Below are 21930 nucleotides of genomic sequence, written 5' to 3'. Positions count from 1 at the left end.
CTGTTTATACTGATGGGCGGCAGCTGCTCAGGGTGCCAGGAAGAGGTCTTTCCCAGCTCTGCCTGGGTGTGCCAGGAATTGAACCCAGGACCTTCCATTGTCAAACCATGTGCTCTCCCACTGAGCTTCAGCCTCTCTGCCACTGCTTTAAACAATGGACTGTGTTCTTTTTCTCTACCAACCTGGACCAGGTTTGCTAGAGCTGGACAGTCCAGTCCTAAACCTGTTTGTTCAGGAGTCAGTTGTGCTCAGTTCAATAGGACTAACTTCCCAGTAAAAATATACACGATTACCGCTTGACTTGTCTTGGGAAGAACAAGCAGAAAAACAGGTTTGCTTTGGCTTATTTATGGTTCAGGGCAAAACTTTCTGGTTCTCAGCTAATCATCTTAAAAATTATAAGGAGGGATAGGGAAATTAGAGGCTTTAAAATGTCAGGTTCCTTATAATCCTGAAACTCTGAGGGCTACTGTAGTGGCATATCTAATCAGAGTGTAGCCCAGTGCAAAACGATGCCCCGGAAGTGATGGCACACCCAGACTTTTTAAAAAGTGAAAAATGGGGCAGTGGCATAGCTTAAGGCATCTGCTTCCTGGGGTCAAAGAAGAGTTTGTGGCCTTCCTCCCCACAATGAAATCAAATTCAATTTATTAAGTAAATAAATAAAAGGTTTTCTGATTAATTGGCCATAATTTTTGCTGGAAAAGAGGTATTCCAGTGCAGTTTGTTTCATTGCATTCAATATTGAATTACCTTTCCAATGATAGATATAAAGCAATGGTATTAATCATACATACCCCCTGCTGCCCCCTGTACCCCCTTAGCTATGCCATTGGACTATTCCCAGTGTTGATGGATTATTACCATGCAATGCAAAATTCACCATGTATAGCTTTATTTTGAACTTCAGGTCTGGAATGGTTACTTAGTTGACAGCTTACCTTTTGATATTGCAAATGCCTATGGGCATGGGGGAGGGGTGCAGAGGAAGGACTGAGGCTGATGGAGTAGAAACAAGTCCACCTACCAACATTTCCTCCTCCTGCCTGATCATTAAAGATTGGGGGGGGGGGACGGGGGGGGGACTAAAGCCTTGAAGCACTTTAAAGACTAACCCATTCATTTCACCATAAGCTTTCCTGGAATACAGTGTATCAGATACAAGATATGAAGCACATATACATGCCCACAGAGGATTTCATGTCATGCCTCTGATGAAATGGACTGTAGTCCACAAAAGCTTATTTTAAAAAAAAGTGTTAGTTTTCAAGGTTTAGTTTACAAGACTTTTGCTTTTCTGCTCCTTCTCCTGCAACAGACTAATAGCCCAATCCTATCCAACTTCCAGCACTGTTGCGGTTGTGCCAATGGGACATGCTCTGCATCCTGAGGTGGGGGCAGGACAATCACGGACGCTTCCTCAAAGTAAGGGAACATTTGTTCCCTTACTGCAGGGCTGCACTGCAGCTGCTTCAGTGCTGAAAAGTTGGATGGGACTGGGCCCTAACACAGCTATCCTTCTGGAATCTGGGAAACTGGTTTCTAAAATCTATGGTTGTAAGTTTTTTCCCCAGTGTGTAAGATAGAATCACAGCCTAAGTCTTACTAAACACAATGGGCTTACTTTTGATTAAAGCAAATAACACTGTTTTCAAATACCTCTAACTATGTTGAATGTACTATAAATTGTTGTAAAGCAAGTAGCACACCATCCCTTTCCCCCAGTGAATCATGCTGGCATAGCATATTCCAAAAGCATTGTGTGAATGCTTTTCCCAGGATCAATTTACTAGTCTATGTACACCTCAGCCAACTGAAGTGAGTGGGCTTAGGCACATCTAACTTGGCAGAATGACTTCTGACATCAGGCTCAAACTCGGTTGAGCTTCTTCGGATCTGAGGAGCACCTCATCTCAGAACCTGATCTGGTTCCACTTTTTGGTTCTTTCCTTGCTCTCCTACGCCTCAGCTTTTCATTCCTGGCTATATTTAATATGAGCAGCTTATGCTAGATTGCTCTAATGGGGATCCCTGAAGCTTGCATGCTTCCCTGCGTCTTCTTGAACTACTTCTTGAACTACTACTCAGGCACTTAAAAAAAAAATCAAAATGGAAGACCCACTTCTCTGCATGCATCTTAAAGAATGCCAGCAAAGAAACTAACTTGAGAAATGATCCTCCAAACAGAGCCACATTCAAGTTGTTTTACAATCTCTCTGGGCTATTATGTGAAACTGATTCCCCTGGCAGCCACATTTCCAGACATCTATTAGCCAGGATTCTGTATCAAAGGGAATTGCCCTGTGCACAAAGGTAGTTGAGAGGCCTATTGGTTGCAATCTATTTGGAGGAAATTGCTCCTCTCTTTAGATCTACTTTACATTACTATGCTCTCCAGAGTCCCTTTTAAAAGAGATATTAGCCTCTGAATACAGACAGTATGTAATCCTTCCCTTCTCCTGCTGTTCCCTAAAGACTCCTAGTACACACAGGATGTACCCATTGTGTCCTGAAGAGAACACTAGTATTCTGTGGGTGGGTGTATAAAAATATACAAGCATACACCTACTCTTGCCTAGCCATGGCAGGACTCACAAAACAAGGAACGCTGTCCTTCTCTTGACTGTTCAGTTCACTGCATGTATTTTGTAGTTCATCAGCAGAGCCTAATAATGCAGTCCTCATTGTTTTCTGTTTGACTCCTTTGTTCCCCAGCCTCTGTGTAGTGTGGGCTCTTCACTTATAATAGCTGTTTTCCTGTTATATGCTAACTAATGCAACATCCACCCTTGTACTTTATACCAATTGATCTGGCTAGAGAGTTACCAGCCCATGGTATGGTATGGCACAGTAGGTGAAAACCTCCACCTAAGAGCAGGCATTGAAAGGTGAAAAAGAACACCATTTCACAACCTGGTTTACGAGTCTGGCAAAGCAAATGGAGCATTAAGGAGCATTAATATGGATTAATCTTTGATGATTAACACATGGCAGGAGTCACCTCCCATAGTTTTGTTTACCTGTCTGTAGTACCTGTGACTTGCATTCTCAAAGGGAAACGGGCAAGAAAGGTTTGTCAGAAGTGGGTCCAAATCCACACGTTCTTTTTCCTAAAGTCCTCTGAATTTCGACAGACTGGGTCTGTCTGTTTAAGTGGGCCTGTTGCAGACACTTTTAAAGAACTGGAACAGCAGCTGGGAAAATAAGAAACAAAAACAAGGTAGCTGGTCTGTTAGTGGCCACTCATGAGTGACAGACAGCTGGCCCTTCATCACCTCCCTTCTCACTGGCTGACCTTAGGAGCTGGAGGTTCAGTGCTGTTTCCAACCCCCAGTGGAGTAGTGCCCAGGCATAACTTTGCCCCACACCCCACCTGTTTCATGTGTCGAGTGGGCAATCTAAAGTCTGCGCTCATGTCACCACCTGCATATGGGAAAGGAAGGAATGATAAAGATGCTGCTTCTGACTACAGAGTGAACCAACTGGGTGGTGTTATGATAAAGTGCTGCAGGTATCATTGTCGTAGAACTCGACATTGCCACATACACAAGACTTTGTGCATGCAAAGAAGGTGATCTGCTATTGGGCAGTGATCCTTCCCCTTGCTCTTACAATGCTGTCCTTGGCATATGGAGCTGCCTTAGAGTGAATCAGTCCATCTAGCCCCGTATTGTCCATTTTAAGCAGCCGTTCTCCAGGGTCAAAGGTGGAGGGTCCAGTGGCATAGCTCCATAGGGTCTTCGGGTCTCCCCTATCTGCCACTCCCCCCCCCCCAGCAATTTGGCTCATGAAGCCTTTGGCCACTAGCTGTGGGAGTGGTGGGAGGTAGAGACCTGCCCTTAACCTCCACAGCAGTCAGTCACTTGCAGCTATGCAGCCTGTTTCTGAGAAAGCGGGTAGCCTAGTTCCAAGGCTTGCTGTCACCTCGAGGCTGGCTGCAACTTCCTTCTCTGCCATAGCCAGTCTCAGCGTGATCTCCCTCAGAGCAGTGCCACCCATTTCAGAAGAAGTGGGTGGCATCGCACCAAAGCAATCACTGGGAGAGAAGTTGGCAGCTTCTTCCAAAACAGCCGCCTTTGCTTCCAGCAAGCACACCAAGATGACTGGCTGAGGAGGCGACAGGCAGGTTCTCCTGCCCTCCACCCCCACAGTCATGCTTGGAGCGGGAAAAACCACTTCCGAAGAAGAGGCCCGCCTCACCTCGAGCAATCCAGAAGTGATTACAGTGATGTCATCACATCACTTCAATTACTTTCAAGGCAGCTGGTTGGGGGCAACATCTGGGGAGTGTGACCCAGGATGAAGCAAGCCCCAGCTACACCACTGAGACGGCCTTTTCCCTTAGCCTTTAGTTGGAGATTGAATTTAGAATTCTGTGCAAGCAAAGCATGTGCAATACCAGTGAGCTATAGCCCAAGAAAGATCCATTAAACAGTTGAGTAAATTTGTATGGAATTGCACTGTTAGGCACACACAAAGTCTTTTCTAGAAAATGTTTAGAAAGTCTATTTTGCTTCATGAGAATGAGAGCAGTCACGTACCCAGAAAAGGGGGGGGGAAACGAATCACTACTGTTTCAATTCCACTGGATTGTGAAATGAAGCACAGCAGGTGGGACTGGGCTGGAAAGTCTCCAGGAAATTGCATTGCCCAACAACTCCTGAGGATTCTCCTTTAACTCAGCCTATTCCAGAGCTGCCTTTGGATGCAAGTCCAAGGGAGATGTGCAGGTCCAGCAGAGCCAAATTATCTCCAGTTCTTTAACATGATTCCGAACAGCTGAGAACCAGGGGAGCAGTCTGCTGAGATGAAGGCCTTGGTGGCTGACAAGATCCTTCCCAGCTTCCAGATGTCGATCTGACACTTGCCAGTATTTGCGACAGACAAGCCATCTGCATTGATTGCTGTGTGTATACACTATGCTAATTGGAACATAAAATGTACACCATTGCCAGACATCATATGAGACGAGGCTTCTGTGCACAGAAGGGAGATTCGTGACAGGGCTTCTCCCTGCCACGGAGGTGGTAGAAATTACACAGGTGAATTTCTTCTTTTATGCTACAGTGAAATGTGCAGAAGCCCTGCCCATATGGAATGGACCATCTTTAATGTGTTTGTACATGCAAGCACTAGCATGGGTGTATATAGACATACCCCACACTCTTTCAGACAGTCATCTAACCTGTCAGTCCAATAGCATTAAAATGGAGGTTCAAACTAAATTTGCTGCTGCTCTACCTTTTCCATTGTACTAGTGCAGTGCTCTTCAACCTTTTTCATTGCGATCCAAACAAACAAACAAAGTATGAGACTGGGGACCCACCACCTTTCTTGTCCCCCTCCTGGGACCCAGTCCACACCATCACTGCCCACACCACTTTCCTCTACCTCTTGTGTTTTCAGAACAACCCTGTGAGGTAGCAGCCTTAGGAGCTGTGGGGCAAGACAGCAAGAAGAGGCTGTGCAGAATTATATCAAGAACTCAGTTTTGATAAGGCAGTAACATTATTGGATTGGATCCAAGCCTTTCTTGCACAGGTTTTGAGATGTTGCTGCGACCCCCAAAATGAGGCTTCGTGACCCCAGTGGGGTTCCTCAGACTCACAGGTTGAAGAACACCGTACTAGTGTATTGGGGTTGGATTGGGGAGCTGCTGTTCTGTTTAAAAATAATTCTGTAACCTGCTGTCTGGGAGACCATCTGGACGGAAGAGCAGGATGCTAAAGCCATACTCATACTTTTGGATTACCAAAGTATGTGCATATGTATGACGAACTTTTTAAACCATCAGATTCCCAAGGCAGCAACCAGTGCCACGAGATGTGATTCAGAAGCTCCAGAATTGCAGAGTGGTTAGGGTTGCCTTCTCCTAAAAGCAAAAGATGGATGCAGTGGTACAGATTCGCTGATGAAACTTTCTGAAGTAGATCATGGAAATGGCACATGGTGATCCCTAGCTGAGGGACTGCAGAGTTTTCGTTCATGTACTTGTCAAAGAAATAGAAAAAGCTACCATTCAGGACACTTGTGCTAACATACGCCTGCTATAGTAAGAAAAGAATTAAACTGGGATGAGAGTCGGTATTCAACCATGCTGAGCAGTATGCCTGTGCTCCTTTTTTGAGCAGTACTTTTTAATATACATTTTTTTATATTGCTCAATACTTGAGCAATACAGTTTTTTGGTCAATAATTCTCTTTCAGCCTAATGTGTTTCACACACACTTTTGATGTGTCATCTCCACAGGATGCAAGGTGGACTCAAACTTTGACCTGATGTATTTGTGCTTTGGGTCTCTTGTGATGTGAAGCTTCAGTGGGGAGGGGACATGTCTTTCCTTCTATTCCAGAGGGGGAAATGAGTGTGGTGTGCCACTAATGGAATATAACAGCCTGAAAAATGCTGGGAAGCTGTGACAGAGCTTCAGAGCTCCTCCAGGGAGCTGTGATGGGCTGCTCTCTCCATATGACCAGATGGCAGTTGCTGTCTTGGGAGACTGGCAATGGGGTAAAAGGCAATAGTCCAAGAGCTACTTCTCCGATCCAGGCAGTCATATTTGCCCGTTGTTGCCAGGCAGCTTTGCTTCAGTAGCCTACTACGTGAAAAGGGCTAGAATGTTTGTGCCCAATTCCCTCTGGCTGCATTTGGTTCTCCCTGCAGAAATAGCAGAGTTTGGAACCTGGCTGTAAAAAAGGCCATGTCTCTTCCAGTTTCAGAGTAGGCAAGTGATGAACGGGAACGGAGCCTAGTTTTTTGCTTCGGCACAGAGTTTCAGCTCCATATGATCTGTTTGCCCAGCCAGCTGCAACAGACCCAGTGGCTTCCATTTTGAGACATTCTGTCTCTCTCCGCACTAGAAGTCACAGTAGAAGTGCTAAGCTCCTGCAGGCTCTATATCAAGCTGTCCCCTTGCTTGGAAGAGGCAAAACTCAAACCAGAAATCTCCTTGATATGTAGCTCAGCCGCTTAGCCACTTTATGGCAATTCTCACAAGCTCTTAGCCCTCATGTCTCTGAAGGTCTGCTTGAAAGAGTGTGAGCAATCCCGGCAACCAAAAATGTGACTGACTGAATAAGATTTCTGATGGTCATGCAATTCCCTGCTTCCCCCCCCCCCATGATACCCAAACACAGGATAATGCAAATTGGCACTAGTTCAGACACACAATTAAGGACTTGCACTGTTTCCCCTTCGCCTAATCATGTGACTAGGAGACTAATCATTACTAATCATGTAACACACAGGAAATGAGGAACAGGGTACATGAACTCACATCCTTAATGAATGAATTGTGGCAGAGCCAGCTTAAGACATATTGTATAAATGGGCGTTAATACTTTGTATCATTTTTATGGTCTGCAGAATTCCACTTTTTGGATTACTTTGTAGGATGTGGGTATGTATACCTTTATTTCATTGTGAAATTCAAGGCAGCATACTTGGGGTTTCCAGGTCATCACCCATCCAGGTCATCGCCCAGCTGACACCGTAACTTGTTTATATGGCTGCATCTTGTGCCCTCCGACTGTGCTCTGGGGCAGTCTTTGACCCTGCCTTTAGCTGTGGGTCCCATTTAGAACTTGTGCCAAGAGGAAGTTTTTACTTGCCCATCAGTCAGGGTTGACAGATGCCACTTATTTTAATAGTAAGTGTCCACTCAGTTTTGTAGAGTAGTTTTGGTAGCCCTGTCTATTTTAGGACTGCTTCATACCTGTGTTTTGTGTGGTTAAAGTTTACACATAAACATGTAAAGTGTTAATATGACAAACATATGCCTGTGAACATGTGCACTTGGCAATATACCAAGGTTTTCTGCAATATAATATGTGAAACAGCTGCGAGAAGCTTTACTTCTAGATTCGCCCTTGTTCTAGACCACCTTGTGAGCGATTCACAGTTGCAAGAGAAACAGCATCACTGCCCAGAAAATCTCTTTCCCTGCTACTGTGTTTTGCTATTTCTGCTCAGAAAATCCTGGACAAAGATTCCCCCTTTAAAAAAAAAAAAAGCAACAAAAAAATGAAGATTTTTCTTGATATTTTTCTTGATATTTCGTTGGCATGTCTTGCCATTCCGTGCCTTAAGATAAAATAGACAGACCTGTTGCCACTCTCTGAAGTTTGCGAGGCAGATGAGGCATCTAAAGCCCCTGTGCTGTACTGGTGAAGCAAGCTTGTCCAGTTTGCAATCTTGGTGCGATTGTTAATAGAGAAGCCTGTTGGCAGCTGGTAGGATAACTTCGCACAGTCCAGCTGCCTTTTAGCAACTACAGAGGAGTCAACACTAGGACAATGGGCAAGGCTGTGTTTAGAATGAGATAGCCTGCGAAGATTAGAGAAAGGCGGCCACAAGCTGCTGACTGATGTTGTCTGCCTGCCAGCCAGCCACTGAAAGAGTTAAGAATAGTAGAGTTTCTGTTTGACTGAATGAATGCAACATGCACTCGCCACAATAAAGCACGAGGTTAGCCTGGAGGACATGCTCATAAACACAGCTGTTCACGAGCTCACAGACATGGATTGTACCACTACAGAGGCAGGGGGGAGCATCCACAGGTAGTTGCCCTCCCCTTCAGTTCTCTTGGTCTCAGGAACACTGGCTTGATGGCTCTGAGTACGAAACTGGGGTGCAAATCTCTCTGAAAGGGATGCAGGCAAGAGGCACCTTAGGCAGCCTGTGGAAAAGGGGATTGGTCCAAGCTGGAGGAGATCCACTGAAGGAGCTGGCTTAGCAGGTGCCCTGATGTTCCAGGTCTGAGCCCAAATCTAAGGACATTAAAGTGGGCAAGAGGATCTGGAGGCAGAGGCTGGGTCCCATGGCTGCAGAACTCCTCAGGTAGGTGCCCTTTGCCTTCTCTCTCCTCAGTTTCTTGCTGAACAGTTGCCTGGCATTGTTCTCTGGAAAAGAAGATAAAGGCAGTCAGGGCTGCACTCGAAATCTCCCAGAGATTCACCTGTCAGGGCAGACAGCTGAAGCAGCAGCAGGCAGCTTTCCTCGAGACCTGACATGTGGGTAGCTGTGCATGATAAGAGAAGTGGCTCTTCTTTGCCAAGGTGAATACCGGAATTGGAGGGCTGCAAGTTTGCCACTGGCCCCTAGCCCATCACTTTAAACCATGGTGGGCTTGACATTGCACTTGTTCAGCGTGGCTGACAGAATGAAGAGGAAATAATTGCATTGGAAAGTAGATCGGAGACCAAGAACTCTGCTTTGGATACAATCAGCTAGAATGTCTTCTGTGACTTTAAGGCTAGGAGAATCCCTGTCCCCTTACTTTAACTGCCCTTTCCCCCTAATTATATATGTATAATTGGATTTGCAAGCTAAGAAATAATTTCTCATTTTCCTTTATAAGCATTGCTGCTTCTTGATGATAGTTGTGCAAGCGCTGGACACCAAGGTAGCTTCCTTCCATCTGGGAATAGAAGGGTTGAGTTAAATTATTCACTGTGGGGATGTGTGTAAAAGTTTTCATCTGTGTGTGTGTGTGTGTGTGTGTGTGTGTGTAATACACATTTGTGCATGCATACATGATTAGCCTATGACTTTGTGTTTTACAAACAAGCACCCTGGAAATTCCAGAACCACCATTCAGAGTGCGATACCATAGTCTTTCAAGACTGAAGGTTGCCAACATGACCCTGGAAATATGATTTGGTGCAATTGCAGTTTTTAAAAAGCAGTCTGCAAAGTTCAAGCTGTCTGCCCTCTGGAGCATTATTCTGTCTGAATTCCTGTTTTATAATACATTCTGAGCCCTTTATATTAGAGTGAGATCTGGGTTTGTTAAATATAGTAAGGAAAAAAAACTCCATGGGTTCCTCCTCCTCTTCAGACATGGAGCTCCTTTGGATTACTTGGGTTTTCCCCCCAAAAAACCTCTCTTTCAAAATTGTAATTATCAATTGAGTGCCCAATCCTATCCAACTTTCCAGCAGCGGTGTAGCCGCAATGCAGTCCCAAGGTAAGGAAACAAATGTTCCCTGACCTTGAGGAGGCCTCTGTGATTGCCCCCACCACCACCACAGGATGCAGCACACGCCCCATTGGCACAGCAGCACCGACACTGGAAAATTGGATAGGATTTGGAGCCTCAGTGTTTGGCTTCTAACAGAGAAAGTGCTGGTGAAGACTAAATGGCATGAGATGATGGTGGGAGTATAAAATGAGATTGGAAAATGTTTTCATCAAATGCATTACATCACTTTGATTGATCTGTGTGTTTCTGTTTATGCCTTGCATGATACACATAGCTGGAAAGAGCAGGTTCCTGTTCCTGGGGTGACATGCAGGTTGGCAATGTGCAGTGTTAGTGCTTAACTTCTGCTGAATCATGCCCTAATTTAATATTCAGTAAAGACATTTCAAGCATGTAATTAGACTGTGGAACTCCTTGCCACAGGATGTGGTGATGGCATCTGGCCTGGATGCCTTTAAAAAGGAATTGGATAAATTTCTGGAGGAAAAGTCCATTACAGGTTACAAGCCATGATGGGTATGTGCAATCTTTTAGAAGTAGGTACCTCAGAATGTCAGATGCAAGGGAGGGCACCAGGATGCAAGTCTCCTGCTGTCTTGTGTGCTCTCTGAGGCATTTGGTGGGCCACTGTGAGATACAAGAGGCTGGACTAGATGGGCTTTTGGCTTGATCCAGCCAGGCTTTTCTTCTTAAGCCACTCCTCTAGAGATCAAGATGGCATGAAGGAGGAGCACAGGGTTTGTCAGGAATTAAGTTTTCCTACAGTTTCCCCTTTGAACATTTTTGCAGTATTCTAGACCAGGGGTGCCCAAACCCCATCCCTGGAGCCACTTGTAGCCCTCAAGGCCTCTCAATGCAGCCCTCAGGGAACCCCCAGTCTCCAATGAGCCTCTGGCCCTCGAGAGATTTGTTGGAGCCCACACTGTTCCGACGCAACTGCTCTCAGTGTGAGGGCAACTGACCTCTCGTGTGAGCTGTGGGATGAGGGCTCCCTCCACTGCTTGTTGTTTCAAGTCTGTGATGCAGTAGCAGCAGCAAAGGGAAAGCCAGCCTTGTTTTGTGCAAGGCCTTTTATAGGCCTTGAGCTATTGCAAGACCTTCATTAATTCATATAAGTTTATCTTTAATATATTCATTTATGTAAACTTATGTAAATTTATTCAAATTTTAAATGTCAATTAATTCTTTCCCCCCCTGCCCCCCACACAGTGTCAGAGAGATGATGTGGCCCTCCTGCCAAAAACTTTGGATACCCCTGTTCTAGACTAAGAATATTCAACCTCTCTGGTGTTTCCATTCAGTATGCTACTGTTGGATTTCCAAGCATTAATGCCATATTAAATATTTTTTTTTAAATGCACTCAGAGAAATGGGTCTAGCAAGCTAAGAGCTTTATGAAAAATGGGAGCATGTGGGACATAATCTCCTATATTTGTCACAGGCACATCAGAAACTTCACCACTTAAAAAATCAGTAGCTGCCCAGAGCTCTGATCTTCCTGGTTGGTTGGTTTTAAATGTACCCCAAGTGCTCTCCTATACATCATTTTAAGAGATCTGATATATAACCGTCGGAAGGGCCTAAAAATGCTACCCCCCAGGAGTCACTGCACCCATTCGATAGTAGCAGTTGAGACTGAATGGCCAAGGGCCATTGGGAGGAGCTCTGACAACCTGTGGCTTTGCATTGTAATTGCAAGTCAGCCCAGAAACCTACTAAAGGCAGGTTGCTATTAAAGCAAAACCACATGCCACTACCATACCTGCTGCAAAACTTTTATGCAGTACCATAATGCTTGGAGATGGGACAGGTCAGGACTTGAGTTTACTACAGACAACCATAACAATAATTTTACCCACCCCAGACTCTGCTTACCTGGCACAACTCAATATACTTTTGATACTATAGTAATTTTATAATTGATGAGAATTGCACATGGTAGCTTTCTCCTTGCGTGGGGTGCCACTGTAGCTTCAGCATTAGAAGCGACCCTATGTGCTCTTGCAATTGCAAGCAGATCTGTACGACTGAGAGGCTTAACGGGCTGAGGCTCACTCACTTGTCTGTTTGACACGAATTTGCTTAGAAGTGCTTCTGAGCACGTACAGAGCTGCATTTAAACCACCTGAATTCTACCCTGTGGAAACGTGTTGTATCTCAGTAGCTGTTAATTTCCCTGCCAATCATGTATAACTAATAAAACCCAAAGCTTAACCACACATCAGAAAGGTAAGTGAAGTATGTAATAAATAGATGTATTTTATGTCTATCTCTCTCACCTTGTACTTTACAGTAATATTCTGGTTGGATAGGAATTATTATGAATCATACAAATGTCATGCAAAGTGACTGACTGCTTAATTGCTGATTGTCTACCTGTGTGTTCTTTTTCATTTCAGTGGAAACACAATCACACCTTCCTCAAAATATTGAAGTGATTGACTGAAACCTGTTCTTGCCACCTGTGCTAAGACTAGTCCACATTTCTGTTAACAAAGTGAATTGGGATAAGTTCATGCTGACTTAAGTATTCTGAGTCAGTGGCAGCCCCCATACTGCCTGAATCCCTCCAAAATGCTGCCCCTGCGTGCATGCCCTCCCATGGATGAGGGGGGAGGGCAGGTGGGTATGAACTACAGCAGCTTTTGCCCCCTCCAGTGATGCTGGATGGAGAAGGGGGAAGAAAATAAAAAGTTGCCACAGCTCAAATAAAGCATCAGGTGGGTGGGAACTGATAAATTAAATATCAATAAGTCACCGGGCCCTGATGGCATCCACCTAAGAGTTATTAAGGAATTGAAGAATGAAGTTGCTGATCTCTTGACTAAAATATGCAACTTGTCCCTCAAAACAGCCATGGTGCCAGAAGATTGGAGAATAGCAAATGTCACGCCTATCTTTAAAAAGGGAAAGAGGGGGGACCCGGGAAACTATAGGCCGGTCAGCCTAACATCTATACTGGGTACGATGGTGGAATGCCTCATCAAAGATAAGATCTCAAAACACATAGATGAACAGGCCTTGCTGAGGGAGAATCAGCATGGCTTCTGTAAGGGTAAGTCTTGCCTCACGAACCTTATAGAATTCTTTGAAAAGGTCAACAGGCATGTGGATGCGGGAGAACCCATGGACATTATATATCTGGACTTTCAGAAGGCGTTTGACACGGTCCCTCACCAAAGGCTACTGAAAAAACTCCACAGTCAGGGAATTAGAGGACAGGTCCTCTCATGGATTGAGAACTGGTTGAAGGCCAGGAAACAGAGAGTGGGTGTCAATGGGCAATTTTCACAATGGAGAGAGGTGAAAAGCGGTGTGCCCCAAGGATCTGTCCTGGGACCGGTGCTTTTCAACCTCTCCATAAATGACCTGGAGACAGGGTTGAGCAGTGAGGTGGCAAAGTTTGCAGACGACACCAAACTTTTTCGAGTGGTGAAGACCAGAAGTGATTGTGAGGAGCTCCAGAAGGATCTCTCCAGACTGGCAGAATGGGCAACAAAATGGCAGATGCACTTCAATGTTAGTAAGTGTAAAGTCATGCACATTGGGGCAAAAAATCAAGACTTTAGATATAGGCTGATGGGTTCTGAGCTGTCTGTGACAGATCAGGAGAGAGATCTTGGGGTGGTGGTGGACAGGTCGATGAAAGTGTCGACCCAATGTGCGGCGGCAGTGAAGAAGGCCAATTCTATGCTTGGGATCATTAGGAAAGGTATTGAGAACAAAATGGCTAATATTATAATGCCGTTGTACAAATCTATGGTAAGGCCACACCTGGAGTATTGTGTCCAGTTCTGGTTGCCGCATCTCAAAAAAGACATAGTGGAAATGGAAAAGGTGCAAAAGAGAGCGACTAAGATGATTACAGGGCTGGGGCACCTTCCTTATGAGGAAAGGCTACGGCGTTTGGGCCTCTTCAGCCTAGAAAAGAGACGCCTGAGGGGGGACATGACTGAGACATACAAAATTAAGCAGGGGATGGACAGAGTGGATAGGGAGATGCTCTTTACACTCTCACATAACACCAGAACCAGGGGACATCCACTAAAATTGAGTCTTGGGAGAGTTAGAACAGACAAAAGAAAATATTTCTTTACTCAGCGTGTGGTCGGTCTGTGGAACTCCTTGCCACAGGATGTAGTGATGGCGACTGGCCTGGATGCCTTTAAAAGGGGATTGGACAAGTTTCTGGAGAAAAAAATCCATTATGGGGTACAAGCCATGATGTGTATGCGCAACCTCCTGTTTTTAGAAATGGGTTATGTCAATGCCAGATGCAAGGGAGGGCACCAGGATGAGGTCTCTTGTTGTCTTGTGTGCTCCCTGGAGCATCTGGTGGGCCGCTGTGAGATACAGGAAGCTGGACTAGATGGGCCTATGGCCTGATCCAGTGGGGCTGTTCTTATGGGATAGGCAATTTGGATCCCACTAACCCTCCCTCCCTCTTCCCTTCCCTTAATGTACCAAGAGCATGGCGCACAGCCTCCCTTCTCTATAGATCAGGGGTGTCCAAAGTTTTTGGCAGGTGGGGCCACATCGTCTCTCTGACACTGTGTCGGGGGCCGGAGAAAAAAAGAATTAATTTACATTTAAAATTTGAATATATTTACATACGTTTACATAAATGAATACATTAAAGATGAACTTATATGAATGAATGAAAGTCTTGCAATAGCTCAAGGCCTATAAAAGGCCTTGCACAAAGCAAGGATGGCCTTTCCTTTGCTGCCACTACTGCATCACAGACATGAAACAACAAGCAGTAGAGGGAGTAATCATCCCACAGCTCACACGAGAGGTCAAACAGTCGCCCTCATCCTGAGAGCAGTTGCATCGAGCTAGTGTGGGCTCCAACAAATCTCCAGAGGGCCAGAGGCTCATTGGAGACTGGGGGCTCCCTGAGGGCCGCATTGAGAGGCCTTGAGGGCTGCAAGTGGCCCCAGGGCCGGGGTTGGTCACCCCTGCTATAGATGAACAAAAGGTGAGCCCACCTAGATCCCAGCACACATCACTTCTGTTCATTGGAAATTAATAGCATTACAGTAGCACTGATGTTCCCCACCTTTGTAAATTTAACACTGAGGGCAAAAGGCCAGGTAATGCTGTATTACCTTGAGCAAAGGTGCTCAAGTTTGGAATTTTATTGTAGTAAACTTCATATAGAAGGGTCTGGTTCGGTGATCAAAATGGGCCTTGCACTACTAGACCATAATCTCCATTGCAGAGGTACAAATGCCTTCCATGAAAGTAGCCATATCTCAGGTCCCCTCTGGTTTCTTTCACTTGGCCTGTTCTCCATCAATCTGCCACAAAATCACCAGTCTGACTTCTTCCCAGCAAGCTTCCAGAATGTTTGAGCTGGTATATATAGTGTAATGGGTATGGACAAGAAATCTCTTTTAAATTCTGAACTCAGTGTGTAGCCTTGGCCAAGCTATCCTTAGGATAAGGTCTATCCTTATCCCTTAGCCTCCTGTCTTTAAAATGGGGGTAATAATCTTAGCTTGCTTTCATGCCTGTTGTGAGGATTATTGTGAAGTGTGAATTACCATAGTTGAAAAAGCACTGTAATTAAATGGTGGAGGTGCTCTATGAGAATTTCCTGCTACAGGTACAGGGTTGGACTAGATGATCCTGTGGGTATATTCCAACTCTATGAAATGCTGTTATTATTCTGAAAATTGTTCAAGGGAATATCAGCCAGCAACACTACTGCTGGTGGAGAAGAGGGGACTATTGGGCGCCAGTGTGATGAGCATTGGACTGAGTCAGGGAGACCAAATTCCCACTGAACCATGATGCTCCCTGGGTAACCTTGACAGTTGCCATCTCTCTCTTACATGCCTACCTCACAGAGTTGTTTGTTAGGACAAAATAGGGAGCACCATGTATACTGCCCTGGATCCCTTGAAGGAAGGGTGGGTTTAAAATGCAATAGACTCAGGCTGTAATCCTAACCACACTTTCCTGAGAGTAAGCTCCACTGAACAAAATAGGACTTACTCTCTGAGTAGACCTGGTTAGGATTGTGCCCATAGTTGGAAAATTTCTATGGGTGTTTTGTGGCATCTCTGTAGTAAAACCCTCTGATACATTTACTTGCTAATTAGAAGATTCTAACAAGTGGCTGATTTCTTATGGTAAGGCTTTTCTTTTGAGTGTAAATGTGTCTCCACCCCATACCCCTTCCTATCTCTTGCATTGATGGCTGAGATTCTCCTGAGGAAATCTTTGCTCTGGATTGAGTGTCACCATTTAATCTTCCCTGGAGAGCTCCTGAAGCTTGGACTCAGACAGAGACAACTGTTCCTTTTACAACTATTCTGCTTCTGACAGCATGAATAAAATAGTGTTTTTGTGCTTAAAACTAAGGCTACATCCTGCACAGTGCAAGGACAAGCCTCTGGTCTGTGTTGATTTCACTAAAAGTCCAGGAGGTTGGAGAGGTGAAAGCCTTTGCATTTATATAGAAGGTCAAAGCAGGAGAGAGAGGCAGGAAAAGGGGAGGTTAATTACCAGCATCTGACATCTCAGATAAATTAACTAATGGCTTTGAAAGGGAGGGAGGAAGAGAATGATTTATTCCTATTTTTCCTGGGCATTCTTTCAAAGGAGGGGTTAATCTGTTAGAATGGCCCCAGAAAATTTCCATTGTGATTGTATTATTGAGACCATATTCCACTATGAGACCATTATTGAGATCATTATATGAGACCATTATTGAGACCATATTCCACCATGCAAACATTGGAATTGTACCTGCTTTTCAGATTGGAGTGAAAGACCTGCTAGTGGGTGGGTGTGTGTGACTGGGGAAGAGTTTATGGGAAGAGAACAGATGACTTTCCACCTGCACATTAATGGCATAGTAGTTTTGTAGAAGAAAACTGAGGCAGAGCAGAGACAAAGACACAGTCAGCCATACTGTTATACATCAGGAGTGGGCTAACTTTGGTCTGCTCTGATTTGGGGATTTATATTTGTTTTGTAAATTAACAAAGTTAAAAAGTCCTGATCAAGATTTCTTCAGAGTCAAGGGGCAGATAGCTTGAGCATCCTGAGTATGCTCTCTTGATTAAGAAAGAAATGTCTTAACAGATCAGACCCAAGGTTCACCATCCTAGACTATCATTCCTTGCAAAGAACCCCAGTAACCCTTAGGTGATCCATCAGAAATGTAGTGATCTTTTGGTAGACTATAGTTCCTCTTCTTCTCACCCTGTTGTAGGTGATTATATTCTTGAACACTGCAGTTGATATTTTTCCCTCCCACCCACCCCATCTGCTTTCCTCTGGATCATCTTGATTGTCACAGCCAGAGAATGGATGTGTTTCTGGATCTTATCTGGTCATCATGTTTGTGATAAAGATAGAAGTTCTTCTCCCTGCCCCCCAAGTGCTTATGAAGCACCAAGTGGGCAGGGAGAGGTGCTCATGAGCCTGCCCACCTTCCTTCCCTTTCACTCCCAGTGGTGCGGTGCTCCCCCTCCTCCTTGCCACTTCTGTTTCCAATGAACAGGAGCAGGACAGAACCCCAGCATGCACTGCAGTGTTCATTGGAAACTGAAGTGGTGTGGAGGTGGGAGACTGCAGACCGTGCTCCTAGGACGGGAGGGGGTGTCCCTCCACCCCTATCCATGGAGAGGGGTGCTCACTTGTCCTTGCTAACCCTTCCTCCCTGTCTTCCCTGCGGAACATGGGGAGCAGCAAAATGGTATGAAGGGATTCAGGCAGCACAGAGGCCTTCTCTTGGTCTGAGGCAGCTGGGTAGATCCATGAAGAGCCATCTTCTGTGTTTTCCATTTTCAGAAGGATTTAGGCTCTTGTAAGGTGTAACTTGCAATAAGGCCCAGAGCCTTAGTAGTCCCTTTGCCTGGCACAGCCATTGGTGAGGGATATCTGCATGTCTGCTCAACAAGTGGGAGGAGGTGTCTTGTGTTGTACCTCAATTAGGGAGCACGAACTAAATGTTTCAACTTTAATCAAGGTAAGTGAAATGAGATCTTTCTGCCTTTGAGGCGGTTTCTACGACATCATGTTAGACCAGGTTTTCTGAGAGTTCAGGGCATTAGTGGCTAATGCATTTGCCTGAGAAGTGTTTCGCCTCCAGGGGGATAGTAAGTTTAATACAGGTCAGCAATGATTGAAGGCTGTAATCATCGACTGTCTGCTCTGCGGCCTATGCAGAATGAGGTTAATATGACTGCTCAGTTCCCAGTGGAACTGGCCCCACTAAGCTGGGAGGCATTTGGAGAGAAGAATGGAATCCCGCAGTGCTCGGCTGAGAGTGGAGAGGCAGGTCCCGCACTTTTGGATAGCATGGATGACTAGAACCTCTGGGGCTCTTGATGCAGGACATTTATTCACAATGTTTTATTAGATTAAAAGGAAAGATTTTGAATTTACAAGTAGATTTCAATTTTTAAATTCTAAATTAAGAAAAGCTAAATGGTGGCTCCAAAATCTCCTGATGCCTGAGGCCAATGCTGCCCCCCCTTACACAATGGTGTGCCAGCCTCTGCTCCTCCCAGTCTGATTCTCCCACTCTCCAGTGTTTTAGGCTCAGCACTCTTCCCCCCCCCCCCATTCCTCTCTGCTCCCTATTTCTTTTCCAATCCGGGGAGTGGAAGGAGAAGCAGTGGGTAGAGATGGGTGTTCCCCCCACCAATTTGTTGCCTGCTTCAGTTGGCCTCCTGGATGGGCCAGCCCTGGCAACACTCCAATGTTAGACTATCATAGTTTCTTTAGTAAATAGCATTGCAAACAGATGCCCGACCCCAAAATGGAAGGGTCCCTCAGGAGCAGTGACTCACATGGTTTTTCTTTTTCCCCTTATTCATATATCCTGCAAATGGAATTAGTCAGCAGATTAGCTTGGGGGAAACTCCTGAAACAGCAGCAATTAGCAACTCTGGGCAGCCTCCCCTTAGAAGGGATTGTAATAGAGCGAGAGGCACCCTTTCAGAGCAATCTAATTAATTGTCCTCTAGGTCGTCTCCCACACTTCTTTACTCTACCCCCACCACTCCCAAGCCTGAAATGTGAGTTGAAAACTCCAGGGAGAGCACTGGTTTTTTATTGTGCTTTTTACAGTACCCTAAAGGAGCCAGAGGCCTGAGGCTCCGGGAAGCTCTTGGGACAAACAGTGTTACTGTCAGATGAACATTCCTCCAATAAATGACTGCGCGCACGCATAGTATTTGATTATCCAGGAACAGTCATGCTCTGAAGAGAAAACCAATTTGTTACACGTTAACTGCAGTTCAAAATTGGAATAGGGAGAATTTATTACAATTAGGAATATCTGGTACTGTGCATCCTGCTCGCGTAACCCTGATTTACACTCTTCTGTCCTTTCTGCAGCATTGCATGCAAGGCAGAAGCTTTGTGCCCCACCAGGCCGCCAGACTGGACTTCCACACACTTGAGGCTACACCAGTCCTCCCATCGCCATGTCTTCCTGCTGCTGTTTCTGTACCCAGCCTTGCTTGCAGCTACTCAGACCCAGAAACCATCCCTGCCCCCGATTGTGAAAGACCGCCCTTTTCTAGTGGCCTGGAATGCACCCACCTCTCGCTGCTCAGCTTCCTTGGAGGTGCCCCTCCACTTGGAAGCCTATGGCATCCTGGTGAATTCCCAAGAAGCCTTCATGGGTGGGAACATCACCATCTTCTACCATGACCAGCTGGGTTTATATCCTTATTACCTGAACACAACTGCGCCGCCCACGGCTGTCAACGGAGGCTGCCCTCAGAACACCAGCCTGACAAAACACTTGGACAAGATGGAAAAGGACATCTCAGCAGCCATGCCCTCTGACTCCTTTGCAGGCCTTGCTGTGATTGATTGGGAGAACTGGAGGCCCCTGTGGATACGAAACTGGGATAAGAAAATTGTATACCGGAACATGTCCCTTTTGCTTGTAAGACAGAGGAACCCCCTTTTTTCTGATTCCCAGGTAGAAACACGGGCCAAATTTGAATTTGAGACAGCTGCCAAAACATTCATGTCTGAGACCCTCCGGCTAGCCCGGTCACTGCGTCCCAATGGCTGGTGGGGCTATTACCTCTTCCCAGACTGCTATAACTACCACTACTTGGATGGCTTTCAGGATTTCACAGGGCACTGCCCCCTGCTGGAGGAGCAGCGTAATGATGAGCTGAGCTGGCTTTGGGAAAACAGCAAGGCTCTCTACCCTTCGATCTACATGGAAGAAGCGCTGAGAACCTCCCCTCAGGGGAAGAAGTTTGTGTGGGCCAAAGTGGCTGAAGCCCTGAGAGTGGCAGAGCTGCCTTCCTCTGAGCATTCTCTGCCGGTCTTTGTGTATGCCCGGCCATTTTACTCCCACACGCTGAAAGAGTTGGACCAGGTGAGTGAGGTGATTGCCCATCCCTAGTTTGCTTCCAGGCTATAAGTAATAGCTGGAGGTGTTTGAAAATGGTGTTATTTACTCAGAAGCCTGTTGTGTTTAGTAATATTTAGGTGGTCATCCTATCTTACTCTCCAGAAACAATGCAACTCTCTAGTCCCCAATGCAAATGCTGTGGCCAGAGGTGTTTGAAAATGGTGTTGTTTATTTTGCTTATAAGTAAGCCCATTGTTATTAGTAAGACTTAGGCAGTAAACCGATCTTACTCACCGGAAACAAACACCTCTAGCTGTGGCTCACATTAAGTGGCAGACTTCGAGGAGCAGCAAACAGTCTACACTGCCTGTACTTTCAGACATGATCTTCCTCAGTCTTACCTAGAAATGCCAGATATTGAATCTTGCACACAATGCAAGTGCTCAATTGCCCTCCCCTGAAAGGATAATTGTGGGAAACCTGTTTTATTTACACGAAGGCACAGGCAACATAGAGAAAACAGTACCATTTTTGTCCTTATCATAGGCAGAGCTGGCCCAAGAATTCCTGAAGCCTGAGACGCCCTACCAAATGCTATCCTCCTCTATCTAGTGATGTGCCAGCCTCTGCTCTCCCCACTCTCCCGTGTTCTAGCTTGGCACTTTTCTTCCTGCTGCACTTCCTCTGTCTGTCTGTCTGTCTGTCTGTCTGTCCACCTCTTCCTTCTCCAAACTAGAGAGTGGAAGGAGGAGTAGGAAGAGCAGCAGGTACAAGTCAGAGGGCGGAGAAGGGGTGCCCCCCACCAATCTGCTGCCTGCAGTGATTGCTTCAGTTGGCCTCCTGGAAGGGCTGGCCATGCCTGTAGGAGCCTTTGCTTCCAGGCAGCGTTGCTCATTTGTTGTTCTGTTCTTCCATTTGCTGTGAGCACCACTGCATGAGAGATGCTGTTAAATCGGATCCACATGGGGCTAATGCTTAGCATTTGAGATCCGCTTTCACACCACGTTACTGCCGATGCTCGCCTGTGGTTTTCTTTTCCTCCAACTATGTGGCGTATAAGTCTTTCTGCGTGAGGAGTTCAAAAATATGTTGGGCCCTACAGCTGGATTAACGATCCATTAGGAGTCTCGATTTTCCATGGTGGCGTATAACTCAGCATGCGCTTTGAAAATGCCTCTTTCGTGTTCTGCATTCCTTTCTATTTAGGATTAAAATTCTTACTGTGTTTCACAAGGTAATACACAAGAAGTTAAATGTGGACAATAAAATTGCTGCCACTTACCTTCATGTATACACGCATGCAAACCAGTCCTCTTTGACCTTCATCAGTTCACTCGACTTCAAATGGATCTGATGTTTTTGTATCAAGCAGCAACCCTGAAAATATGGCTAGTCTCTGTTCTGGACTGCAGGGATAAAAAGCGTGACCCTGCAACCTGTTTAACAAGATTTCTAAAGAGCCTAACTTCAAATTTAAAAAGAGAATGCATTCATTGTCCCAGAAGCTAAGGAGGACACCAGGATGCACGTCTCTTGTTGTCTTGTGTGCTCCCTGAGGCATGTGGTGGGCCACTGTGAGATACAGGAAGCTGGACTAGATGG

The 21930-nt window shown here is 45.6% G+C and overlaps 1 protein-coding gene across 1 annotated transcript in view; it reads left to right on the top strand.

The window, feature by feature from the left end:
* The window catches only part of LOC136638928 (hyaluronidase-like), a 33248-nt gene that overhangs the window by 6974 nt on the left and 4344 nt on the right, over positions 1-21930 (top strand). The window contains exon 2 of the mRNA XM_066612957.1: positions 19347-20352. Coding sequence (XP_066469054.1) covers positions 19347-20352 — 1006 coding nt within the window. The remainder of the gene's footprint in view (positions 1-19346; positions 20353-21930) is intronic.

The sequence above is a fragment of the Tiliqua scincoides genome, chromosome 2, assembly GCF_035046505.1.
Source record: "Tiliqua scincoides isolate rTilSci1 chromosome 2, rTilSci1.hap2, whole genome shotgun sequence".
NCBI classification, from domain to species: Eukaryota; Metazoa; Chordata; class Lepidosauria; order Squamata; family Scincidae; genus Tiliqua; species Tiliqua scincoides.
This window is presented reverse-complemented; position numbering and strand designations above follow the sequence as displayed.